This window comes from Musca domestica, unplaced genomic scaffold (genome assembly GCF_030504385.1).
Source record: "Musca domestica strain aabys unplaced genomic scaffold, Musca_domestica.polishedcontigs.V.1.1 12, whole genome shotgun sequence".
NCBI classification, from domain to species: domain Eukaryota; kingdom Metazoa; phylum Arthropoda; class Insecta; order Diptera; family Muscidae; genus Musca; species Musca domestica.
The window spans coordinates 423,116-446,073 of NW_026712155.1; the positions used below are offsets into that span (position 1 = coordinate 423,116).

At 36.3% G+C, this 22,958-nt stretch overlaps 3 protein-coding genes and 1 long non-coding RNA gene across 6 annotated transcripts; 3 read left to right on the plus strand and 1 right to left on the minus strand.

Moving 5' to 3' along the window:
* The first annotated feature begins 4,219 nt into the window (after positions 1-4,219).
* On the plus strand, positions 4,220-7,530 carry LOC101895031 (probable cytochrome P450 313b1). Of its 3 annotated transcripts, XM_059132329.1 has the most exons (8): positions 4,220-4,354; positions 4,410-4,660; positions 4,714-4,911; positions 5,070-5,252; positions 5,523-5,592; positions 5,999-6,125; positions 6,194-6,373; positions 6,603-7,530. In XM_059132329.1, the coding sequence occupies exons 2-8, from the start codon at positions 4,507-4,509 to the stop codon at positions 7,230-7,232; spliced, it is 1,542 nt and encodes a 513-aa protein (XP_058988312.1). In that variant the 5' UTR covers positions 4,220-4,354; positions 4,410-4,506; the 3' UTR covers positions 7,233-7,530. The 3 variants fall into 3 exon arrangements, with proteins under 3 accessions (XP_058988312.1, XP_011292121.1, XP_058988313.1); XM_011293819.3 differs by lacking the exon at positions 4,220-4,354 and having other exon boundaries at positions 4,362-4,660; XM_059132330.1 differs by lacking the exon at positions 4,220-4,354 and having other exon boundaries at positions 4,362-4,660; positions 6,194-6,377; positions 6,603-6,824.
* Positions 7,531-8,067: 537 nt separating this feature from the next.
* Positions 8,068-9,117, plus strand: LOC109612404 (uncharacterized). Its single transcript, XR_002194493.2, has 3 exons — positions 8,068-8,335; positions 8,403-8,923; positions 8,987-9,117. It is a non-coding gene; the product is annotated as an uncharacterized LOC109612404 (long non-coding RNA).
* A 554-nt stretch (positions 9,118-9,671) lies between these two features.
* Positions 9,672-13,373, minus strand: LOC101894864 (dual specificity mitogen-activated protein kinase kinase 4). Its single transcript, XM_005182549.4, has 5 exons — positions 12,974-13,373; positions 12,162-12,913; positions 11,947-12,087; positions 11,811-11,887; positions 9,672-11,337 (listed from the first exon to the last, which is right to left on the minus strand). Exons 1-5 carry the CDS (start codon positions 13,002-13,004, stop codon positions 11,163-11,165), a joined length of 1,176 nt encoding a protein of 391 aa, XP_005182606.1. The 5' UTR covers positions 13,005-13,373; the 3' UTR covers positions 9,672-11,162.
* Positions 13,374-14,242: 869 nt separating this feature from the next.
* Positions 14,243-19,083, plus strand: LOC101894704 (BLOC-2 complex member HPS5 homolog). The gene is made up of 4 exons (XM_005182548.4): positions 14,243-14,561; positions 14,620-14,976; positions 15,459-15,605; positions 15,671-19,083. The coding sequence occupies exons 1-4, from the start codon at positions 14,481-14,483 to the stop codon at positions 17,627-17,629; spliced, it is 2,544 nt and encodes an 847-aa protein (XP_005182605.2). The 5' UTR covers positions 14,243-14,480; the 3' UTR covers positions 17,630-19,083.
* The last annotated feature ends 3,875 nt before the right edge of the window (positions 19,084-22,958 follow it).

The following is a 22,958-nucleotide window of genomic DNA, read 5'->3' on the forward strand; positions in this document are numbered from 1 at the left end:
ATTTCTTCAACTTTCTTCTAATAAAAATTGAAATCCTGATTTTCGGCCAACAAAAAGTTTGCTCCAAACACGCATTTTTGACATCACTCTGGTATTTTTAAGCTAAAGATTTTTATCGCATTGCGTCACCGCAGCATGACAAAAGACCAACCAAAAGACACGTGTCCTCCGCTCTATTCATCTTTAGCGAACTTGCTAACTAGTGAATTCAACGGAGCATATACTGTGTTTTTTTTTGACGAAGCAGACTCGGCCGGTTTTAAAAAAAATCAATCCCAATATAGTGTATCGCTAGTGCTATTACATTCTCCTGGTATGGTTAGGTGGAGATTAAAGTAGTATGAAGTATTGTAAGCTAGTAAATCCTGTAGATCTCTATAATAATACCAGCGTCTATATCTTCTCCCAAGATTCTGGATTATACAAACTGAATATATGTGAATGCGATTGAATGATTTTCATCAAGTGACGATTCAATGTTTCTCTTGAATAGCTTTCTTAGAAAATGACAGTTTCCCTTGGTTTAGTTTTTTGTCTTATGACGTTCTGGACCGAACTGTACTATTTTGTCTATAAAACAATCAGACTAGTTCTTTTCTTCAGTTAGTTCCAATATCGTATTTAGTTTTTTGATCAATGACAATCTGTTTATTTTGTATTGGGTATTTTTTTTTTTGTGTTAACCTTTAATGATCGTTCCTAGTTTATTGAAAACGATTTTCGACAGGACCATATACTTTTCAAAGAAATTTTGCATAAATTCGATTCGTGTACTGGATCGTTCGAATTGGATAATAATTTGTCAACAGCCATGGCAGAAGAATACAGGTAGATGCATCAAAGCTTGGGAGCCTTGATATGTCAAAAAAAAAAATAATATATTTTTTTGAAATATAAGAAAATTTTTATATGTTTTCTTATATGACGACATTCGGAGGTTATTATAATTCGCGTCTTTAAACAATTTTAACAAATTTAAATAATTTTTCATTCAACATTTTCAATTCCAAAATTGGTTTGACAGTTAATTTTCCCAGCGGCTGTGTCGATGCGTCTACCTTTAATCTTCTACCATGGTCAATCGCGTAAAAATTATTTGATCACACCTATTGTGACCATTTTACAAGCTATCATTGACCATTGTAGCCGTATGTGCGTACGTATGTATTTAGCAAGTTGACAAACACAAAGTCAACAAAAAAGTAATTCTCCTCACGGTCATCAAATTCCATTATTTGGTCATGAACAAAGCCACACAAGCTGGGCCATAGATGGGAAATAATTCACGACAGAAGAGGGAAATTAAAGTTTTGAACCATTAATGCAATTCAAACCCACATAAAGATGTAATGATTTCCCATTCTTTTCGCCGCATGCAATTTATTATTAACAACGCTTTGAAAGTTTCTGCTTGCATCCTCTTCATAGTGAGCGAATAGGGCTGCCAGGACTGTTGGTCCAAATTGTCGCCATTCCCAAAGGGCGCAAATGATCCATATTATTTCTATGAAGAAAATGTGAAGCCGGTCAGTGTAATTTGGTCTCCACTGCCTAATTTCCAGCAGTGCCCACTATTTATATCCAACGATCTATATCTTATATATTGTGAATTTGTTTGAAGCCATGGAAAAATAAAATGAGATAGACATATAGTTCTGAATCGATTTGTTCATATGGACGAGCCCTATTGAAATTTGTGGTTGTTTGTTATTGAGGCCTAAATCCGAAATATCTGACCAAATGGAATCGATTTTGCCACATATGTACTACCAAATTCAGGCAGGTTTTGTGAAATTAGGTGAAACCCGGTTAAGCTGTACCTCCTGTATATATGTTTTATTCGATTTGAAATTTAAGCCCCTCAATGCCGCAAGCTGTACCTCCTGTATATATGTTTTATTCGATTTGAAATTTAAGCCACTCAATGCCGCAATTAGTCAATGGTGTTTGGGTTTTTAAGTCTAGCTGTACCTCCTGTATATATGTTTTATTCGATTTGAAATTTAAGCCCCTCAATGCCGCAATTAGTCAATGGTGTTTGGGTTTTTAAGTCTATGATTTACGCAGACGACGACTCAAGTCTTTAAAGAGGACGCTGCATTAATTAAATGCCGCAGCATTTATGCAAAACGGTTCTGATTTCTGTTAATATGGGTTGTTTTCGTTTAAGCTTTTAATACACCAACTCATAATGTAATAAGAGTAATCTCAAAATATTAATTGCATGGCTGCTTCCATGGCTGCTGTCAGAGGTCAGATATCGTACAATATGTAGGAGAGTCTATATGTTTCAACATTAGATAGAGTGTCATGCGTATAAATATAGAAAAAGTGTTACGAAGCTATGCACAGGACAAGCATACGCAAGGTACATACGTGGAGGTGTGAATCAGAATCTGCCCCCAAGAGACAGACACTTATTTTGAACTCGTTTTGATTTAATTTTCTCAACAGTCTACATGTTCTTAATAACCTCTTGTAATAGGGTAAGTGTGCCTAAGTTCGGCATGTCCCAGTAGTCGGCACTTTTTATTTTTAAGCCCAAATAAATGAAACTTTTATAACTAAATATATTTTGTTTACTTCAAATATATTGTCAGCTATCTTTGTGTACAATTTCGCTAAGAAAAGATGATTTATTCTAATAAAAATTAAATTTCTGTATGTGAAAGTCCTCAACAATCCATATTCTTAAGAAAAGTACAGTAAAGACGTCGAATCAGTTTAACTAAACAAAAATATTATATTTTTATGAATTAATTTATTATTATCATTAATTATTCTTACAAAAAAATTGGTATGCCGACAGTTGCAACATGCCATACAGACAATTGGCAAGTGGTGCCGACTACTGGCAAAAAAGCATTGTTTTAATAAAACTACAAATTTATGAAATTTAATAAAAGGTTATTAAAACTTTATTTATTATTGCAAAAACTATACAAAATTTCAAATCTGAATAAATTAACTTTGTAATAATTGAAAAGTTCCACTCAGAATGGTGAGCGATTACAAACGCGAAAATCCTAAAAGTGCCGACTACTGGTACACTTACCCTACTGTAAAGCTCTCATTTCGTTAAAAAACGTTACTCTCTGTAACAGAGTATAATATGAAGTTAAGCCGAAAATTCTCTCAGTACGCGTTACTGAGTAATTTGTACTGGAAAAGTTATCGTACATACCCATTTACAAATTGTGTACATGTTTTGTACAGACAGAGGCACCAAAAGAGGTGTTTATTTACTTTATTCTACATTCCTCCGGAACAAATTCAACATCAGCTCGGCCAACGATTGTTTTGCAATTTTCTACTTTTTCAGATTTTCGCCCATTGCTATTGAGAGATGGCATCCCTAGCCATTGGCGAACAAATGTTTTGCGAAAGAAAGCAACACAACGGTACGGGCGGATAGCATTCCATTGTGTTTGCTGTAGTCTATTTGTTAAGAAAACTTTTCAATTTATCCCAAAATTAAGTTAACTTGTTTTTGCCCACCACGACCTTTATTGTCAACGTCGTAGCAAGCGATTCCCAAATGGTATTTCTGTTGCATAATTGAAGAAGCAGGAAAACATGCATGACACACACACACACAAATTTCGCTAAAGCATTTGCGAGTTGTATCGATATATTGGTAGATTAAGGCGCCAGAATATCACAACATTTTCCTTGATTTCCAAGTGCAGACAAATTTATGCGCCAGGACATTTTTCTACGGGTTGTACACAGAAACAGTGGACTGATTTGTCCGGATGGCAATATCGAAATGAGGATTTACTTTAAATCCTCAGCCTGTTTTCTGTATATACCTACATATATTGTATTAAGAAGTACAAATTAGTGGAAAACATCACTTCTAACGCTTAAGTGGTGACGAAAGTAATACGCCAAAGTGGAATATTTGTTATTATTTCTTAAAACTTTGGATATGAATGCGGGCAACGCTTCCCCGAGGCGATAGAAAATGTCTGCAGGGCAATAGAAGATTCATGTTGTACCTGTGCACACACATGCATATGCATACTGGCTTGTATGTTGAAACAATTAGTCGTAGACACATTTGAAGAAGTGCGTACAACGTACCACACGATGACGGCTCTTAATCACACAGCGAGGCTTAAGCGTTAAAAAATGTTTTGTCTCACAATGACAACGGCTTACAAATTGCCTAATTAATCTTGACTTTGACAATATTTCATAACTTTGCCAGCAGTCCAAGTTTCTCACGGAATGCGGTACAGGGTGGCCAAATGTTTCGTAACAGACTTGTTTGTGTTCCGGACATTTCTTTTTCCTCTCAAATCTTAAAGCCATAATTTCCTTCTTCTTAAATTTGTATAGCCTCTTACGAGTATGTATATATGTTAAAACTATTGTTACAATTATTTACAATTTCATAACCATAGGACACCCTATTGTGTTTTTATTGGCATATATAAGAGAACTGTTCAGTCTGTACGTACAGCAGTCGACGCGTTTGCTAGCCGCTATTGGTTGTCAGTGATGCTAACAATAACACATTTGTTGATAACAATATTCGCCCTGTGGATATATATCTTGTGGTCACGACGAAAGTTCTACAAGGTCTTCCTACAGCTTCCAGGTCCTTGGGGATTGCCCTTGGTGGGCTTGGCGTTTAAAATGATGAAACCGGAAAGTCTGTTTGAAAATTCCCAACCCATTTTTTTAATGCATTCGTTTGTCCATTAGGTGTTCTACAGTACATGGGGGACTTGGCGAAAGAATACAAAGCACCATTCATTTCGTGGATGGGTAGCCAATGCTTTCTCTACGTTAATGATCCGGAAACAATGGAAATTATTTTCAAATCACCATGCTGCACAAACAAAGGAGACGTGTATCGTTTTATGGCCAATGCCATAGGAGACGGTCTTTTCACTTCCAGCTGTAAGTTATTTGAACCCAAAAATTGAAACGGTATATGTCGACATAATGACAGGAAACATCCACACAATACCAGTCCATGTTGGGAAGGCAAAGAACAACCCAACATGTCATTTGACATTGAACTATAATTGCACTTTTTCATTTGCCCAAATGCATAGCCCCTCGGTGGAATAAGCACAGACGCCTACTAAATCCAGCCTTCAGCCGCAAAGCCATTCAAGCCTTTTTACCCGTTTTCAATCGCGAAGCCAGCACCCTTGTCAAAAAGATGGCTGTTACTCAGGGTCAAACGCTTGAGATTTATGGATTATTGAAGAAAATAGTCCTGGAAATAGCATGCCGTAAGTACGAGTATATACCTCTACATAAATGCATAAACTTGGCTATGTCACCCAAACCACCCACAACGGACAAAGAACCGAGCGATAATATTAATTGTTTTTATGCTCTCAAATTTGACTCAACAGTTTTGTTAGATTCATTTAAGAGTCATTTGTAAAGTCATGAGTGATTTCATTATTCCGGCTTTCCTTCTTTTTTTGTTTTCTTCGTCCTTTTTACAACGCCGTTCTACATCCCATACCAAATTGCTGCCTTTCTTCTTTGTTAAGAAACGACGATGGGGAAAAAGATGAATTTCCAAGACAACAGATCAACAGCAATATTCGAAGCATACAATGGGTAAGTAGAACCGCTAGAGTTTAACGTTGAATACTTTTCTCAACTGCTTAACAAGAAAACCAGTTATTAAGAAATTATTTTTCAACTGTCTGACTGTCTGTCTGTCTGTCTGTCTGTCAGCAAATGAAAAGCTTGTATTTTCGTAATTTGCATATGCCTTTTTTAAATTAGTTGGATACCAATGCAACATACAATAGGGGAGTACGATAAGCTTGTAACGATTTGTATTGGATGTTTGTGCCATAATCCAAAATTCAGTAAGTAAGAGTGAGGGAAGAGAACCCTTTCAACGAAACATTTTCTTAGGCAAAGCTCTAAGTTTTATCAGCTCTTTAAATGAATTTTTTTCTGGTAATAGTCATCCTCCTTTCATTGCATCGCAATACTAATTGTCTTATTTTCACAGCATTACAGAAACATGCGTGACGAGAATGTTATCCCCTTGGTTGTACTTGGATGTTGTGTATCAGTTCTCTGCTTTATACAAACGGCAGCAGCAGTTCAGTGTAGCCCTACAAAAATTTGTGGAAAACGTAAGATAGCTGTCACCAAGTTTTATAGTCGTGCTTTGATGAAGTCTTCCTTTCTCATTTCCGAACAGTTACTTGCAGATGATGGTCAGACAGAAGTGTCACATTCCCAGCTTGGGGAGAAGTCAAGAGAGGATAGAAGCTTTAAACTAGAATCTCAGAATTTGTTAGACATAGTACGAGAGCATATAGCAGCTAACCAGTTAACCAGTCAAGATGCAAGAGACGAAGCAAATGTTATAGTGGCCGCGGTTGGTAAACAAAGAAAATAAAAGGCATGTTTCACAATGTAGAACGGGATACACCAATCCTTTGTGTGTACTTCAAAATTTTGACTTTCATTCGATTTAAAGATATTAAAAATTCGTGTTCAGTGAGAAACTCACTTAGAATGTTTTTTTTTATTCATTTCCTTTCGACATTGCGAAACGGGCCGAAAGTCTTATTGACTAATGAAAACTATTCCTTTTTCCAATATAGACATTCGAGACTACATCGACAGCCCTCTACTTTGCCTGTTTGTGTCTTGCTATGCATCCGGAGTGTCAGGATAAATTATATAAGGAATTAGTTGAGATTTTTCCTAAATCATACGATAGTGCTGATACCCGTTCTGGCATAACACTGGAACAACTCCAACGTATGAAATATATGGATATGGTGATGAATGAGTCGATGCGTCTCCTTTCTCCCGTTCCGATGGTACTGAGGCGCGTATCTGAAGATTTTCACTTCCAAAATGTTTCCGGCGAGAGAATACTTTTGCCGAAAAACACTCAAATTGCGCTCGACATCTTTAACATGCATCGCAGTGAAAACTCTTGGGGTCCGTATGCAAGCTCTTTCGAGCCAGAACTGCATTTTGGACCCAACGTCCATCGACATGCATTTGCATTTTTACCCTTTACAAAAGGACTTCGCATGTGTCTTGGATATCGGTATGCACTGGTGCTTATGAAGGTGATGCTGGCCCATATATTTCGAAACTTTCGAATATCCACAGAATCACAGTTAAAAGATTTGAATGTAAAAGGTACAATATCCTTAAAATTGGGTGATTATCCTTTGTGTACAATACAAGCTCGACATGACAATTTATTTACTCAATGAAAAAAATGGTTTTGGTTGTAAATGTTCTCATTTTGTAAGGCATGCCCACATATCGGGACAACGTCGATGTCAACAATATTATAATAAACGGTTTTCATTTGTTCATGGGGATCGAAAGCGGGGAAAACATGTTATAGCCCAAACACAATGGGGACTTTTAACTGAAGCAGTTATGGATTTGATTAAGGTTTTTAAAATTAAGAATATTATAAATACTTTTTGATTGAATGAAGTTTTTGGAACCGCCCATGGTTCTACTGTATTAATTGAAAATAAATAAAAAAAAGGAAAAAAAAAATGGAAAGATTTCTCTGTGTATGTTTTATATCACCATATTTTAGGTCTTTGCATAACATTTGGGTAAAAGTCCAGAGAAACTCTGAGTGCATTTTTCCATATTTAAACAAAACAAATTAAATCGAAAAAGTGTGCCTAAATAAGGCTATTTCAGCAGTCTTCTGCCACAAAAAACTATATCCCTTGCAAACTCTACATATCGAATTTCAGAAAATTCCACTGAAAAATGTGGTGTGGTTAAAATTATCGAAATACAGAATGTCGGAAAGCACCGAAACATGAACCTATATAGGCAAAAATCTGCCTCAGGTGGTAGAACTTAAAAACTCTAAATATCGAATTTTAAACAATTCCGTTTGAAAAAGTGGTTTAATTCGTCCAAATACCGATTATCCGTAGGTACTGATATATGGCCCATTTAGAAACAGACAGGCAGACATCGATAAATCGACTTAAAATTTTACGCTGATCAAGAATACATATACTTTGTTGGGTCTAACATGTTTATTTCCAGGAGTTACAAACCGAATGACAAAAGTTAATATACCCTCCTTACTATAGCTCACATTAAATAATAATGTGAGGATCCCTGTAAGAAAGTGAAAGGAGGTTTAAAATTCTTGATCATATTGTAGAAAAGAAGAATACGACGAAACTTAACAACAATATCAAAGGAATAACTACGAAATATTTACCCTGTCGACATGTTTCAGATGAATTGACATGTAGTGAGTTCCAGTTTATCACACTTTCAAGCAAACGTCAAACAAATACCATTTAATAAAATAAGCTGCCCTCTGTCAAAGGTACGAAAAAAACAGCTTGTAAGTAGACCTTTGAGAAATTTAAATCTAAAGATACCTCAACACACAGCTTGCATTGTATGTCTTCGCGAATTGGATTAAGTGTTTTATTCATAAATTGAGGGAAAACATTAAAAAAACTCGGCTGTGTTAACACAATTTAACAGTTTTATAGCCACAGATGTCACACAAGCCAAGCCGTGTGCAGAAAGTGATACTTCAGCTATGTTGAGCAAGATGAACTAAGAAACCAGATGAAATACGCAATGTTAACTAATGAAAGTAGATATAGTTCGGCTCATTCGCCCCTCGGAGTAGTTCTTTCGAACCACTTCGTTCCGGATCGACAAAGATCAAATAAATATAAATAAAATAAAAATATATATAATATAAATTCTAACGCAGCTCTGAAACAAAATGGTGAATTGATGGAATACTGGAAATTTGTTGGACAATTTGGTTGTAACATAATGTACACGCCATAATATTCTTTTCAGAATCTTGTAATATAATTCTACTAAATTGTTTCATATCTCAGTTCAAATTTCTTCAAATCGTATTATTTGGTCCAAGGAGGAACCCTACAGATTGGTACAATCATATAAAATACAGAATAGAAATACACTTGCCAAATATTGACGATTTTTTTTTCAGATTTCGATATAGCTCCCGTATCCGATTTCAATTGTATTGTGCACCAAATGTCCAATATTGTCGCTCCCACATATATGTTTCATCCGATTTGATATTGAAGTCCACCTACAGGTTACTTACATCATAAAAATATCCCCGTCAATTCAAGTGGAAATCGATTAAGATATTCTATGGCTAATTATAATACTGTTTACTTCACATAATTTCCCAATATAAACCTACGGTGTAGTTCATCATGAAGTCGACCCTACTTTTGTCCTTTATTTACTGGTTTCTATGATTTTTCCAGTCATCACGACTTTTTTATATCGGTTTGAAAAATCTCTAACCAGTTTCATGTTTTGATTTGGAGAATTTGAATTGTTATTCTCCGTCTCAAAGATTATTTTTGGCAGAACTTACTTTCCAAATATATTAAATAAACCAGATATGATTATGATAGTTTGACATAGTTAACACCTTAAAATGCTCATTCAGATGTCATCGAAGATTCGCTGTGTATCTAGAAGATCAAATGAGGAACAAAATAGGGAAAACATGTACTTTTCTTTAACTTTAAAATTGGCCATGGATTTCTCCATGCACCTAATAATGGATCTGCAATGGATGTTATAGTTAATCTTTGGTAAACATCAAACCGTCGCTTCATTAATTCCCCTCAGTAGGAAGAAATAAAACACACAAACGTTATGCATTAATTTATTTTCAGTTTGTCTTGTAGTAGTTTAATTATTTAAAATTAAGTAAGTACGACTGTATTTGTATGTTTGAGTTAAAAAAAAAAAATAGTAAGAATTATTATGTTAGAATTCCTAATAATGTACATTCGAACAAATTCAGACGTCATCATGTGGTTGCTGTGTTGTTGGTATGTCTATAAAATATTCAGAGAGATATGGACGAACTGTTACATATTTAATTGTAGTTTACAGAATGCGCTTTCGAATTTTGGAGAAAAGGAGAGTTCAATATTTTACGATGGTGATCAATTTTAAAATGGAACTGGAGATTATCGGCATGAGCACGAGAGGACACGCATTGCCTGTGCTTGTGAAGCTTAGCTCGTAAGATAGTTTTGGACGTTATATAAAAAACGATATTTTCGCTTCCTTTTTTTAGATAATTTTTATTTATTCCTTTTTTTTGTAATAACTAATTGATCCTCTTAAGCCTATTCATCTAAAGTGGACTACAAATTGCTACAGAATGTTTTGCTGTTTGAATATAAATTTAACAAATACTTCTTTACTTATTTTACGAATATAAAAGCTTTTATATCAGTAATGGCAAACCGTGGTAATATTACGACTATTTTTTTTTTCTTTTTTGTTTTTGCATGTGTTTTATAAAATATTTAAAAATTGGACGCATGCGGGATATTTCGCCATTTTCGTTTGCTCCGATTAGCTTATAAATAATAGATTGTAAAAATCGAAGCACAGAATATCTCGACTTAGCATAATGGACAGAGGAACGGCCAAACCGATTCCGTTATTCTAATGGGGGCGTTTGTTCAAAGTTGTCAATTCTTTGCCAAGCCCGCGCTCAATCTAATGCAGATGCTTCTCGACTGTGTAAAGAGTATATGTGAGTTTTTCTTTGTTTATTTTTACAAAAAAGCGATATATTTTTGAATAAGTTGATTTTATTAAACGATCTTGGTGAATCGTCCTTGCTATGTGTGTATTTTTGTTTATGTGTTAGTTAATATTTGCGTAAAATTGGTGTCTTCTCGTTATAGTTATTCGCAACATTTCATACTATTGCGTTTGTGGGAAAATGCAACTCAAAATCTGATTTTATTTGTAAGACATTTTACACATTATTTAAAAAAATACAAGGCAAATAATTCTAAACTTTAAGCTTCTTTCACAATTAGTTGTTGTTGTTTCTGTGACCTTTTAAAAGCCTTTCAGCGAGTTTGTGATCAGTTTGCTATGATATAACATTTTAAGTATTTTTCATTGCTGCTTAATTAATTATATGATTTTGTTTACGTTTCAATTGGAGAACTACGCTACGAAATGTTCCAACATGAAATCTTACCTTCTATCAAGTAGACAACAATGCTTTTGCATGGGTTTGTTTTTTCCTAACAGATGGTTGGTTTTCTTATTTTGTTTTAATTAGTTTCTCAAAAAATGAGGAGTGATGAATTTACATGTTTATGAGTCCATTAACTTTCGGCTGGTTGATTTGTGGTGAATTGCGTTATGCCATCACTTTCCATGGCCTCTAAGATGTCAGTAACATAGGCAGCTACGTCTGTGTTACTACGTTCTCCTCGCAATATGAAAGGCATCTGTAGCAGGCGATCATATTTGGGGCGTTCACTTTCATTCTTGATTAGGCTAAAAAGAGAAATAAAATCATATAAACCAATGAAATGGTGGAAAAAGATTATAATGGTTCGTCAGTCACTGAAGGGTTGTTGGTATTGGAGAAGCAGTGTTCAGTGTTCTTTTTGATTTTTTTCATTTTAATTAATCAAACAGGCCACTGGAACCGTGTTTATTTACAAGCTTTCTGAGAAGCACCTCTTCCTCTTTAATACTTTGTCTGTCACATGGTGAAAAAATAATAATTGGAAAAGGTGAAGCTGTTACAAAAAAATCTGAAAAACACCACCAAACATCATATTCATTACGACGTCTTTCTTGTCCAAGCTTACTGTTGGCACACTTTTTTTAATTCCGCCAAGAATAGAACCGGCTCGAGAAAATATATAGTTAAGCTACAGAATGTACAACATTGGGAGATACGCCACTTAGATAATGATGTGTTTCAATGCATTAACCAAATATATAAATAAATAATTACATACCAAGTGTTCACAAAATCCACGAATTCTGTGGAAAATTGTTGACCCGGATTAAGACGTGGGGGATCGCCCTGAACGACCTAGTTTGGAATAAATTACTTAAAACTCTATGAATTTATGCAATATGACTTGTATTTACTTGACATAATTGTTCGAAAACCGAGTCCCATTTTCGGTATGGAAAGGTGCCTGTGGCAACTTCCATCAAGGTGATTCCCAACGACCAAACGTCGCTTCTGACATCGTAGCCTCTCGCACGTTCGGGATCTATTCTTTCTGGCTAAAAAGCAAAAAAAATCATTGTTGAGAATTAATATTAATGACGGAAAAGGAATTAAATAATGGATACCCTACCGCCATGTATGGTCTGCAACCTGCATCCTTCGTTTTAGCAATAGAATCGACCAACTGGCCTGAAATGCCAAAGTCACACAGCTTTATGTCACCTCTTTTGTGCAGCAGAATATTGCTTGGCTTAACATCGCGGTGAATAATCTTTAAGTTCTCTTTAAGATAGTTCAAAGCGTGAACAGTGGCCACAGTTATTTTAGCTAATATGGATTCTGGAATCCTCTGTTCCTTATGCTCAAAAATATATTTATAGAACTTGTCCAATGAAGTGTCCATTAGCTCCATACATATCCAGCAGTCGCCCTCTTTGAAGAGCGCTCCATAAAACTGAACAATGTAATTACAGTCGTTCGATTTCATAACCACCTCGAGATCCATCAAAAGTTGTTTTTGTTCCTTTTCGTCTACAGTTGAGCGAATACGTTTCACAGCCATAACCATATCATTCTTCTTGAAAACCATCTTGTTGACAGCACCAAATGCACCGCGACCAATCTCCCCCAAGTCCTCAAGATCCTCAGAGGTAAACTGGTATACGTCATTAGCATTCGGACCCACTTGTAACTTGCCACAAGCTTGCTGTCTAATTCGCTCTCTTGTTCTCTCGGTAGGCATGTTCACAGGTAATCCACCGACCACCATGCTACTTGCCGACGTTGAAGACGCTGATCCAGATGATGTTGATGACAGCGATGGCGGGTGACGTTGTACCAATGGATTTATATTCAATTCATTAGGTGGTGCCCTTGGTCGCCCTTAAATACATTGAAGACTTAATTTTTGCACTTGACGTTACAAGGAGAGGAATAACTTACCAGCAAATAAATTCTTTGGACGTTCCGCCATGTTATCAAATCTATGTTCTCTTAATTGGAACTTGTACACCGAAAAGGGCGCGACCTACACCGATCTCCCTTGTGTTTACTGAAAACGATCCTTGCAGCAGAACCACAGCATAAGGGATTTCTAAATCGTCGTCCCTTCTGGACCAGTGCACAACAATATAAATGACCAGAGACAGCGAAAATCAAAGAAGAAAAACAGATTATCCACGACAGCACAAATATATATTTTTGCGAAAATGAAAATTGAAGGTGTCCAGAGTTATGTAGTATATAATATCTCTACATATTTGTTTTCCAGTCAAATTTTATTTTTCTTTTAGCTCAGGCAGGCTCCTCCGAAATAGGGTTGTGTAAGTCGAGTAATGAACGTCAATCAATGGTTCGATGAATGCTGCCAACTTGAAAGAGTTCAAAGAGAAATCAAGAAAAATAGTGCCAACCAACAAATTTGAAGGAATGGGAGACTTTTAGAAACCTAGATACGAAAGATGAAGTTATGAGGATTCCAAGATTACGAGCGTGAAATCCTCGTAATAAGAGGGAGAATGCGATGGAAAGGCAAAATCAAGATTAACGGAATTACGGTAAGATGCCAATAGCATGTTTACAGTTTACCGGCTTTAGAAAGCTAGTGGATTTGTGTGGCCAACTACGTGGCATATATGTCAAATAAATCCTCATAATACACTTTAAGTCCTGTCATGACCTTTATATCAGGACATCCTATCCTATCCTATCCTATAAAACCAGCTGACTTCATCCGTATTGCCAAAATTCGTGCAATTGTGAATAAGACATTCCAAAATGTGAACAATTCCGTTAACAAACCATGCCTTCACTTTAATGGGGCTCGTTCCTAATTTAGACCAGGCGAAATTATTTGCCGTTATTTGTATAGTTCTCTTTCGAGCTTACCCCTTGCAGTTATATCTTTTTATCTTCGCCTTATCTCTCTTTGTTCATTATATGTGTATAAAAATACCTAATTCCTACCGAATCACAAGTACCATTTTTTCATTTCCATTCCCACAAAGAGAGACTTTCCGCAAGAAAACTTGGTAATATCAATTTGGCTATCCATTAAAACGACTGCAAAATCAAAGCTTAAAGTGTTGATATCAAGTTTATATAAATTTTTAAATCCTTGTAGTTCTGGAACACACCATTTGAATCGACGATGGGCCGAACTAGTTTCCTTTTTCGTTCAGTGAACATGACAGCCTTTTGTTTTGATTTTCATCTTCATCGCACATTCCCGCTTTGGTCCTTATTCCTTGAATCTACGGCGGCGATTTTTTAGTCGTAGCTTTGAACTCTCCCATTTGTGGTTGCTCGACGTGAAAAATGTTTTTCGTATTTTCCTTAGCGTAGAAAAACGTCAGATAATAAGTGATCCCAAATAGATAGGCTGTAACCAGGAGTAGTGGTATAAAGATTCTTCTTCACTGATGACCAAACAAGTGCACAATCGTCCAATATGAATCTGTACTGCTTAAATAATTTCGTTGATTACTCACTCGCCGTACACCAGCCGTTGAAGCACAGCAATCGCATCAAGGTATGTACCTTAAGGACATTGATATGGATGACCTAGCTAATGAGAATATCACCTACAGTATACATGCTTCGATATATCGGAAAACTATATTGTGCTTGGGGCTTCTTCGGGGTCATTGTACTTGTTTAATCGGCAGGGGAAGTTTTTGCATCTCATTCCCAGCAAACATGGAGCCGTGAATCATCTGTCGATATCGGCCAACGAGAAATATGTCGGATTCTCTACGCAGCGTTCAGTGGTGTGTGTCTATGTTGTTAACTTATCAGCGCAGTCTGTGCCGCAAGTAATTTTTACGAATCTCTGCAGCGATGCATCCGTTCAAGTGACTTGTATGCACTGGACGCAAGATGAAAAGCAGTTCTACTATGGCGACTCAAAGGGTCAAGTTAACCTGGTGCTATTGTCCACATTCATAGTAAGTAGTATTTTATTTATTTATTTCGTTTTTAATTGGTAATTGCAACAAACCTTTTATCACTTGAAATCGGTTGGAAAATTGAAATCTCATAGTTTGGGGTGTACGGACTTTGCACGTAAAATTACATGTAAAATATATTGGGACAATTAGAAACACAAGGACTATTGGAATTAATAATGACCAACCAATAGGGGGTTGGTTACAGATTGATTAGCTAATGAAAACCCACATTAAAAGTTCCCTTCTTGCTCGGAACATCGATTTTACTAGTGCAAATGGGGCGTCCCGAAACGAATTAGTTTACTTATTTTCTATAAGGGGTAAATCCTTGCATTTTTCTAATAAGTCATATATGTACATAGTGCGCTTGCCATACTCACATCATTTGTTTTGACTTTTGTGCACACGCTCATTTTGGTTCGGTATAATCTTCACACTTTATAAAGAGCCGTATTTTATTTCAATATATCTTTCTCAAGGGCACCACTCTTATAAATATGTCCATCCACCCGATACTCTTTCTGGAATCTCCCATTGTTCAAATTGATGACTTCGAATCACTTTTACTTGTGTCGAACTGTACCAAGTGCATACTGTGCAATACCGAGTACGAGGAATACAAGCAGGTATGTTACAATGATAAACGTAAAAATTAAGTGCAACTCGATCTTAGATAATGTGTCGTTCATAGATTGGAAACAAACCCAGAGATGGAGCGTATGGTGCATGTTTTTTCATTTCTTCGAACGAAGCGCAGCAGCCCTCGCGTATTTACTGTGCACGACCCGGGTCTCGCTTTTGGGAGGTAGACTTTGAAGGGGATGTCTTGCAAACACACCAGTTTAAGTTTGCGTTGGCATGTCCGCCAAGCAAGATTCACAAGGACTCAGACAATGAGAATGATAACATGTGTGGCGATAATGAAGGCAATGACGAAATGCTTGACTACCAGCCTCAAAACTTGCAGTTTGGAAGAATTCAGAGACTCAGACAGGACTTCTTGGTGTCTTTTACTGAGCTGGGACTGTACGTTTTTGATATGCGGAATTCCAGCGTCGCACTTTGGTGTAATCAGTTTGAACGAATAGTAGATTGTCGTGTCGTTGGCAATGGAGAAATCGTGGTATTCACACAAACTGGTTCGTTGTATTCGGTACAAATGCACACCCTGCAGTCACGGGCATCAGCGCTGGTACGGCAGAATAAATTTCTGGACTGTGCATGGCTAATGCGTCGGAACGTAAAGTACTTTGCCGACAAGGCAAGAGAGGACTACGAGTTGGGTTTGTTAAATCAGATAAAAGATTTCCTCATGGATCGTCACCAGTACGAGTTACTTAACGACCTGTCAGTAATTTTCGATGCGATTGCCCAGTGTGAGAACAGCGGTGATAATAACAGCTCCGGTGGAAGTTCAACTGCCGCTGACAGGAGCTGTAGTCTTGGAGCTTCGGCAATTCCATGTCAGAGGAGCACAGAGGAAAGTTCCCCGCAGGGCGTCTACGTGTTAGAAAATGCTTTCTGTGATAACCTTAAGAGTCAGAAGGGAGAGAAACATTTCAAAGATGCCTTGTTAACGGTGACAGGCAAATTTGGTAAAAATATTATCAAGTACAAGTTTAACATATTTGCCGAAGAACAACAGAAATTGGTGAGGGACTTGATACCCGCAAACGAACGTTCGCTGCCATTCAAAGACATTAAGGCCATATATGAAAATGATGAGGAGATTGTGTGTCGCACAAGGAAGGCGCACTCTTCCCCCTCGCCAAGCACATCTCAATCGTGTCGCAATAGAGTAAAAAACACTGGGACCGGGCAACACATTACCGCTGAGGAGAAAACCATATACAACTTGTATTTGATTTGTAAAAGCTCTAAATTTAGTAATACGAATTTTGTCGAACGATATCGTTCGTTGTTCGATGAATATTCGGCACCAGAACTGATATCACTGCTTGAAAAACTGTCAAGGGTGATGGTCGAGCATGGTGATGACCCGGAGCAGGCTCAACGGCACTGTTACGAGATGTACTTTCACTATTTGAATCCTGAGCTCATATGGGAAATGGACGACGCTTCTCGAGACTACATAACGCAAGGATTCGTTTTGTTGAATTCCTCGGACGATATTGTACGGTGTGACAATTGTATGTTCCCCTTGAGATTCGACAATTCATGCGTGTTTCATGAACTTGGTTCAGTGTTGTTGCGCTACTACTGGTCACGCAATGAGCAAGTCAAATGTTTCGATGTATTGACCCGCGTCCCAGCTCTATTTGACATTCTTGCCAAACTGTACTTGGCCGAATACAATATGGATAAGGTTTTGCCGATTATTCTAAACTACGGTCAGCCGGACTTGCTCATAGACATGGGGAAAAGCTTCACACTCAACGCATGGGCAAAGTGCTTCGAACACTTCGTGGATTTGCATCGTGGTAGACTAACTTGCATAAACTGCGAGTGTATAACAACAGTTGAAAATGTCAACCGTCATTTTTTCTACACATGGAATTGCTTCCTTGGCATTGCTTTGGAATATATGGAGGCGGATGAAATACTTTCACTAATTTTTAAGTGGTCAAATTCAATACCCAGTGATGCCATAGACCGTGAATTCTATTCACGTTGCCTTCTGAAGGGTTGACCGGCCAGACGTTTCCCGCAATGCCCGCGCATCAGCCCACATCCGGATTTTTTCGGCGTTTAACTAAAATCGGCATTGATCGTTCCAAGTTGTTCTATTAAGAACTGTGCTTGTTAAAAGTACTCTCTATTACAGCCAAACTATATAGCATTTATATAACATAATAGTTTATACCAAATATAAAAATAATTATTTGTATACTTTCTCTTGCGACCGCTAAGATACTACGACATGTTTATTGCCACCTAACCAAGTTTAAGTTCATTGGTTTGGAAAAAAATCGATATAACCCAAAAGCTTTAATATTATTTATTGCATTTATTTTTTGTTCATAAACCCGTTCGACTGTATGAGTGTTACTTAAAAGAAACTAAGTATGTTTCCCTTTTACACGAATGGCGTTAAGAGTTTAATTTAGGTAACCCATTTAATATAGTTATGTGAATGTATTCAGTATTATTTTTACAATGTATACCACCATTTCGGTAATAATTTTCGTAAACGGTTAGGTGGATTTTATCGAGTTACGGAAACAATATGCTTATTAAAGATCTTTCATTTAACACATTCGTTTTTTTTTCGAAGCCGATAACTATTAAACTTATCCAACAACACTTGTACTCAGTTTTATAGGACTAAAAATTATGCAAGTCAAGCTAACTAAATGTATATGGATTCAGAAACACATGGATGTGCTGCTCTTAGAACAGTTCAAATATAACAATATGTGGAATTAAAAATTTACAATTAGCAGTTACGCACCCTTCCTTCCAAATACGGTACAAGACATATATACTCACTTAAGACATTTCATTGCATGTAAGTTATGATATTTACACCATATGACAAGGCAAATAATAGATTCCAAAATACATATGACAATGTCGAATTCAAAATGTCAAAACTATACTATTTTTAAGTTTATGAGGACACAGTGTGAGTCCTGATGAAATGTAATATGTCATTATTACCAATTCATGCTTATAAAGTTTTTTTTTTGTTTTTGGAAGGGAATGCCGAAGTAAAAATAGAATTGACGCATTCAACTTCCTGCTTACTATACAACAATTTTTTCTTCTAAACTTTACCTGTCTGATACAGGCATACTTTCATATGTAATTTTCACTCTACAACATTTACAAGGTAGGCCCTAGGTATCACCTGAATTTTGGCCTACCTAATACCCGACATACCGTTCTCCATTATGGTAAAATGTTTTACACAGGTGCAGTGTCCAAATTTCCACGCTAACCGAACTATTATTTTGAATAATATGCAAAATAATTTTGATTGTTTTCAGACTCTGTTGAAATGACATTGCAACATATGTGGGGAATAAATTTGCGATGTCACCAAACTGTAATTATATTAGAAGATCTATAAAGTCTAACTTCCCATGAGTATATGTAATATTGAAGAGAAATAAAGAAACCAAATAATGTTTTGTATGAGAATATTTTATCAATTGATGTGAAGTTAGAGTATAACTATAAAATGTGTTTTTATTTTGTGTGTTATTATTTTATTTGGATCGATAGCAGACATGACAAATTCATGACAAATATTTTTGTGGAATATTGGATCCCTTTTATCAATTCTTAAAAAATGCGTCAACAGCACTACTTTGGTGACTCGCTTAAATGATAAATTGTTTTATTGCCGGAGACTCTGCATAACTAAAATGCAATAATTTCAAGCAATATAGCTCCGAAAATTACGTTTTAGTTCTACTATCATAATCTTGTGATTCAAATTCCGTTTATTTTATCAAGAAACCTTTCATTAAAAGAGACTTATAATTTTTGGTGGTTTTGATGTTTTGAAGTTTTCGACTTTAGTTCGGTGTCATTAGTACTTACACAGCATTTATTTATTTTCAATTAGAAATATTCTATACGACATACATTTACATATATTGAAATGTTATGAAAAAATCAAATAAATATTTATGGATATAAATTTACAAATAACTGATTGTTATTCAATTTTATTGCTACACTGCGGAATTGCAAAAATTATTAAGGACTGTCAATATTTTGTCTTTTGTCAATATTTGTTGATATTAAAAACGAAACAAAATTGGCAAAATGTGGGGGTGGGACCGGGGGCTACGTCCCTGTTTTTATGTATACTATTGAAACTGACTAAACAGTGTGAAAATGGAATAACTTAGCTTTATTTGATAAATCTATACATTTTCTATAGAACGTAGTTCCGGACACATGAATGGTTTGGGAGACTCATGCGTTACTATAGATACCACTTGTCAACAATACTAACTCGATTGAAAAGGTGGCATATTATAGTACTGTATTAGTATTTGCTCAATATTTGCTGATATTAAAAACTAATGGCAGCGACACCAACTTTGCGTGATAGCTGGGGCACGAATGCTGAATTCACTGACGGATACACCTGCCAAAAAAGTTCCTTTATTAAAGTAAAGTCGAGGAGGGATCCAATACGTCGGGGCCTAGGCCATTCCCGAACAAACTTAAATAATTTTGATAGGCGAAATTCTTTTACAACTCACTCGACGGTAACTGAATCGGGCAATTCAACACAACCTCTTACCACGAAGATTCAAATAACTCCGTGCCCGCACAATCAGAGATTGCAGTTTACAGAACAACGCTGTAATTATGAGAGCCTTGTTCAGAACAAATTAGACCTTTATTCCCGGACTAGATATGTTTTAAAATCCCAACCGTGTCACGCTAGCCTTACAAGTTCTGTGGTTGAAACCATTGGCGATAAAGTTCAAACGATGATTTCGGATATTATTTCTGCTGAATTTTTAGCACTAAGAGAGTTCCGTCTTAGCAACAGAAATGAATGTTTTGGCCAGATAGAACCTATAAGGGAGCAGCGTTATCATACCTCTTTTAACAAGGAAGCAAGTGACGACTACTCAACACCGCAGCTGCAGAAACACCTATCATCCACACCTAAGCCCTATGTGCTACAGCAAAGCCTTTTGAGGGGAGAAATGAATAAAGATGTCCAAAATCGTCGTACCCAATTAGACTACTTGGCCAAAGGACTAAATAAAAGTTGTGCTCTCAGTTTTCAGGCAACGCATTAGCGTGAGAATAAAAACTATTTCCGAGAAAGATATGACCTGTTGTATTTTGTTTTTGTTCGTGGGCGTCGAACGGACCTTCTCTAGCCAATTACGAACTTGAATTTCAAATTTAAGCTAGAAACTTCAAATCACTTGCGGCAGAACCGTAAATAGGGGATTATTATAAAGTGCCATATTTTCGATTCCCAATGTCCTAAGAAAAAAATCAAAATAATGTGTGATGCACTTCCCATACAATGGCATGTTGGCAATTTATGTTATTCTGAAGGAAAGAGTAAATATATATGCATGGCGAAATTCGACATAAAATAAAAATATATACTAACAAAATAAAAAGAGAAGATCGAATCTGGAAAATATTTTATTGTATGCACTACAAGGCTCGTTAGGTAGGAGTTTTAATGGCGGAAAATGTTGTCGTGCGATACTTATCTTTCGGTTGAAGGCATTAAGGTAGGAGTTTTAATGGCGGAAAATGTTGTCGTGCGGTACTTATCTTTCGGTTGAAGAAATTAAGGAACAAAAGGACATAGAAATAATAGAGTTGCAAGGACGAAATTCTATCAAAAATCCTCATGTGATCTTAAAAATAAGCTACACATGCTGCAGACAATTTCAAGTTTAACCAACAACGAATCTGTCATTCGGGGTTCGTAATACACTCATTAGACCCAAAAGAATTTTCCGGTTTCGATCGCTTTTATATGAGGCCATACACAAACGTGGTCCTATTTCTATGAATCTTTAAATAATATTTAATTTTCATGAAAAATGTGGGACACACTTGGAATCGGAAACTACAGTTGTATGGGTGCTTTATCAAACGAAAAAAGAAGGCCAAACTCTGTATAGGGAGTGAAATTAAGAGAAGTCCCCTATAATGGGTAAATATCATCTCCTACAATGTGTGTTCGTATGTAGGTACGTACATAATATATGTAATTAATTGAAAAGTTTTAGAAGTAATAGTAGTGTAGATTCGGAGTCTAATAATTCGCATTAAGAATACATTTTTTAATATTTTTTATCTGTTAAATGGGCGTATGTTGTTACTTTCTCTCTGCCTGTATGGACAGCTAAGCTGTGTGATTCTGTATTATACAATGTATTTATACATACTGATAACATATGAAGGTTATAAGACATAGTGGGCTAGGATGAAACTAATCCAAATAAAAAGAATTTTACCCAGGCACCTTAAAACGTTTCCGAGTAAAAGGCGCATTTAAATAAGGCATACTTAGAGTAAGTATAGCCCAAATTGTAACCAAATCGATTACGGCCATTTGTATCCGAGGTACACCAAAACGTGGACCTAGAGAGAAGATCATATTAGTTTTGTGATACAAACTTGTTAGCCGAAACAAAGAAAAAACTTCTCGCCAGAGTTATGTCCCTTACACATAACGAATGTCAGCATCACTATTCTCAAAAAAACCAACACTTTTACATATGGGGTCTGTTTGTGGACCAAGTGAACCTAAAACATCGTTTCGATTCTATGCGGACAAGAGGCGAAACTTTAAGCTGATGAACAACAACTCTTTGCAAAGAAAAGACTTTTGCCATTTCTGGCTGATAGCTTGTGTTCGCCTGTACGTCAGCCAGTATGCCACACAACACCACTATTGCTTTAACAAATAATTAAACCACAAATCTTCCATGGCAGCGGTGTGGGTGTGTAGTGGGACAGAATTCTCTATTCGTATGTCGGCAAGTGAGCCATATCCTTGCAAGAAACCTTGTGGAACATTATGTTCTTCTTAAGTTATTAGCGGTTTCTCCATGAGCTGAAAGTGTTGTTTGGTCTTGCTGGCAATAATTTGTTCAGTCGGAAGATGCGTACAAACAACAGGGATAGGCGGGCGGATATTTCCCCTATTAAAATTTTAATTGAAAATGTGTATCTCACGAGCAGAGGAAATTGGGCGCAATAGTGTGTATGCAAACACATACGGAAACATCCCAACACAAAGCCGAACTTCTATAACACATTTCACATGTACAACACACAAACATATTTCGGAGAAAAACTTTCTTTTTACCATCGGCAATAAATAAGGAAAATGAAGGGCGTATAAAAAACTGTCTAATATTTAATAAGTACTACATTTTCTGAGTAATTAAATTTGCTGTGCAGTGTTTCTTTTTCGTATCCATTTAACGCATAGCTGACAAATACCAAACATTCCCTAATGGAGTGTAATAATACATATTTAGAGCAACAATTTCATTAGTGACATT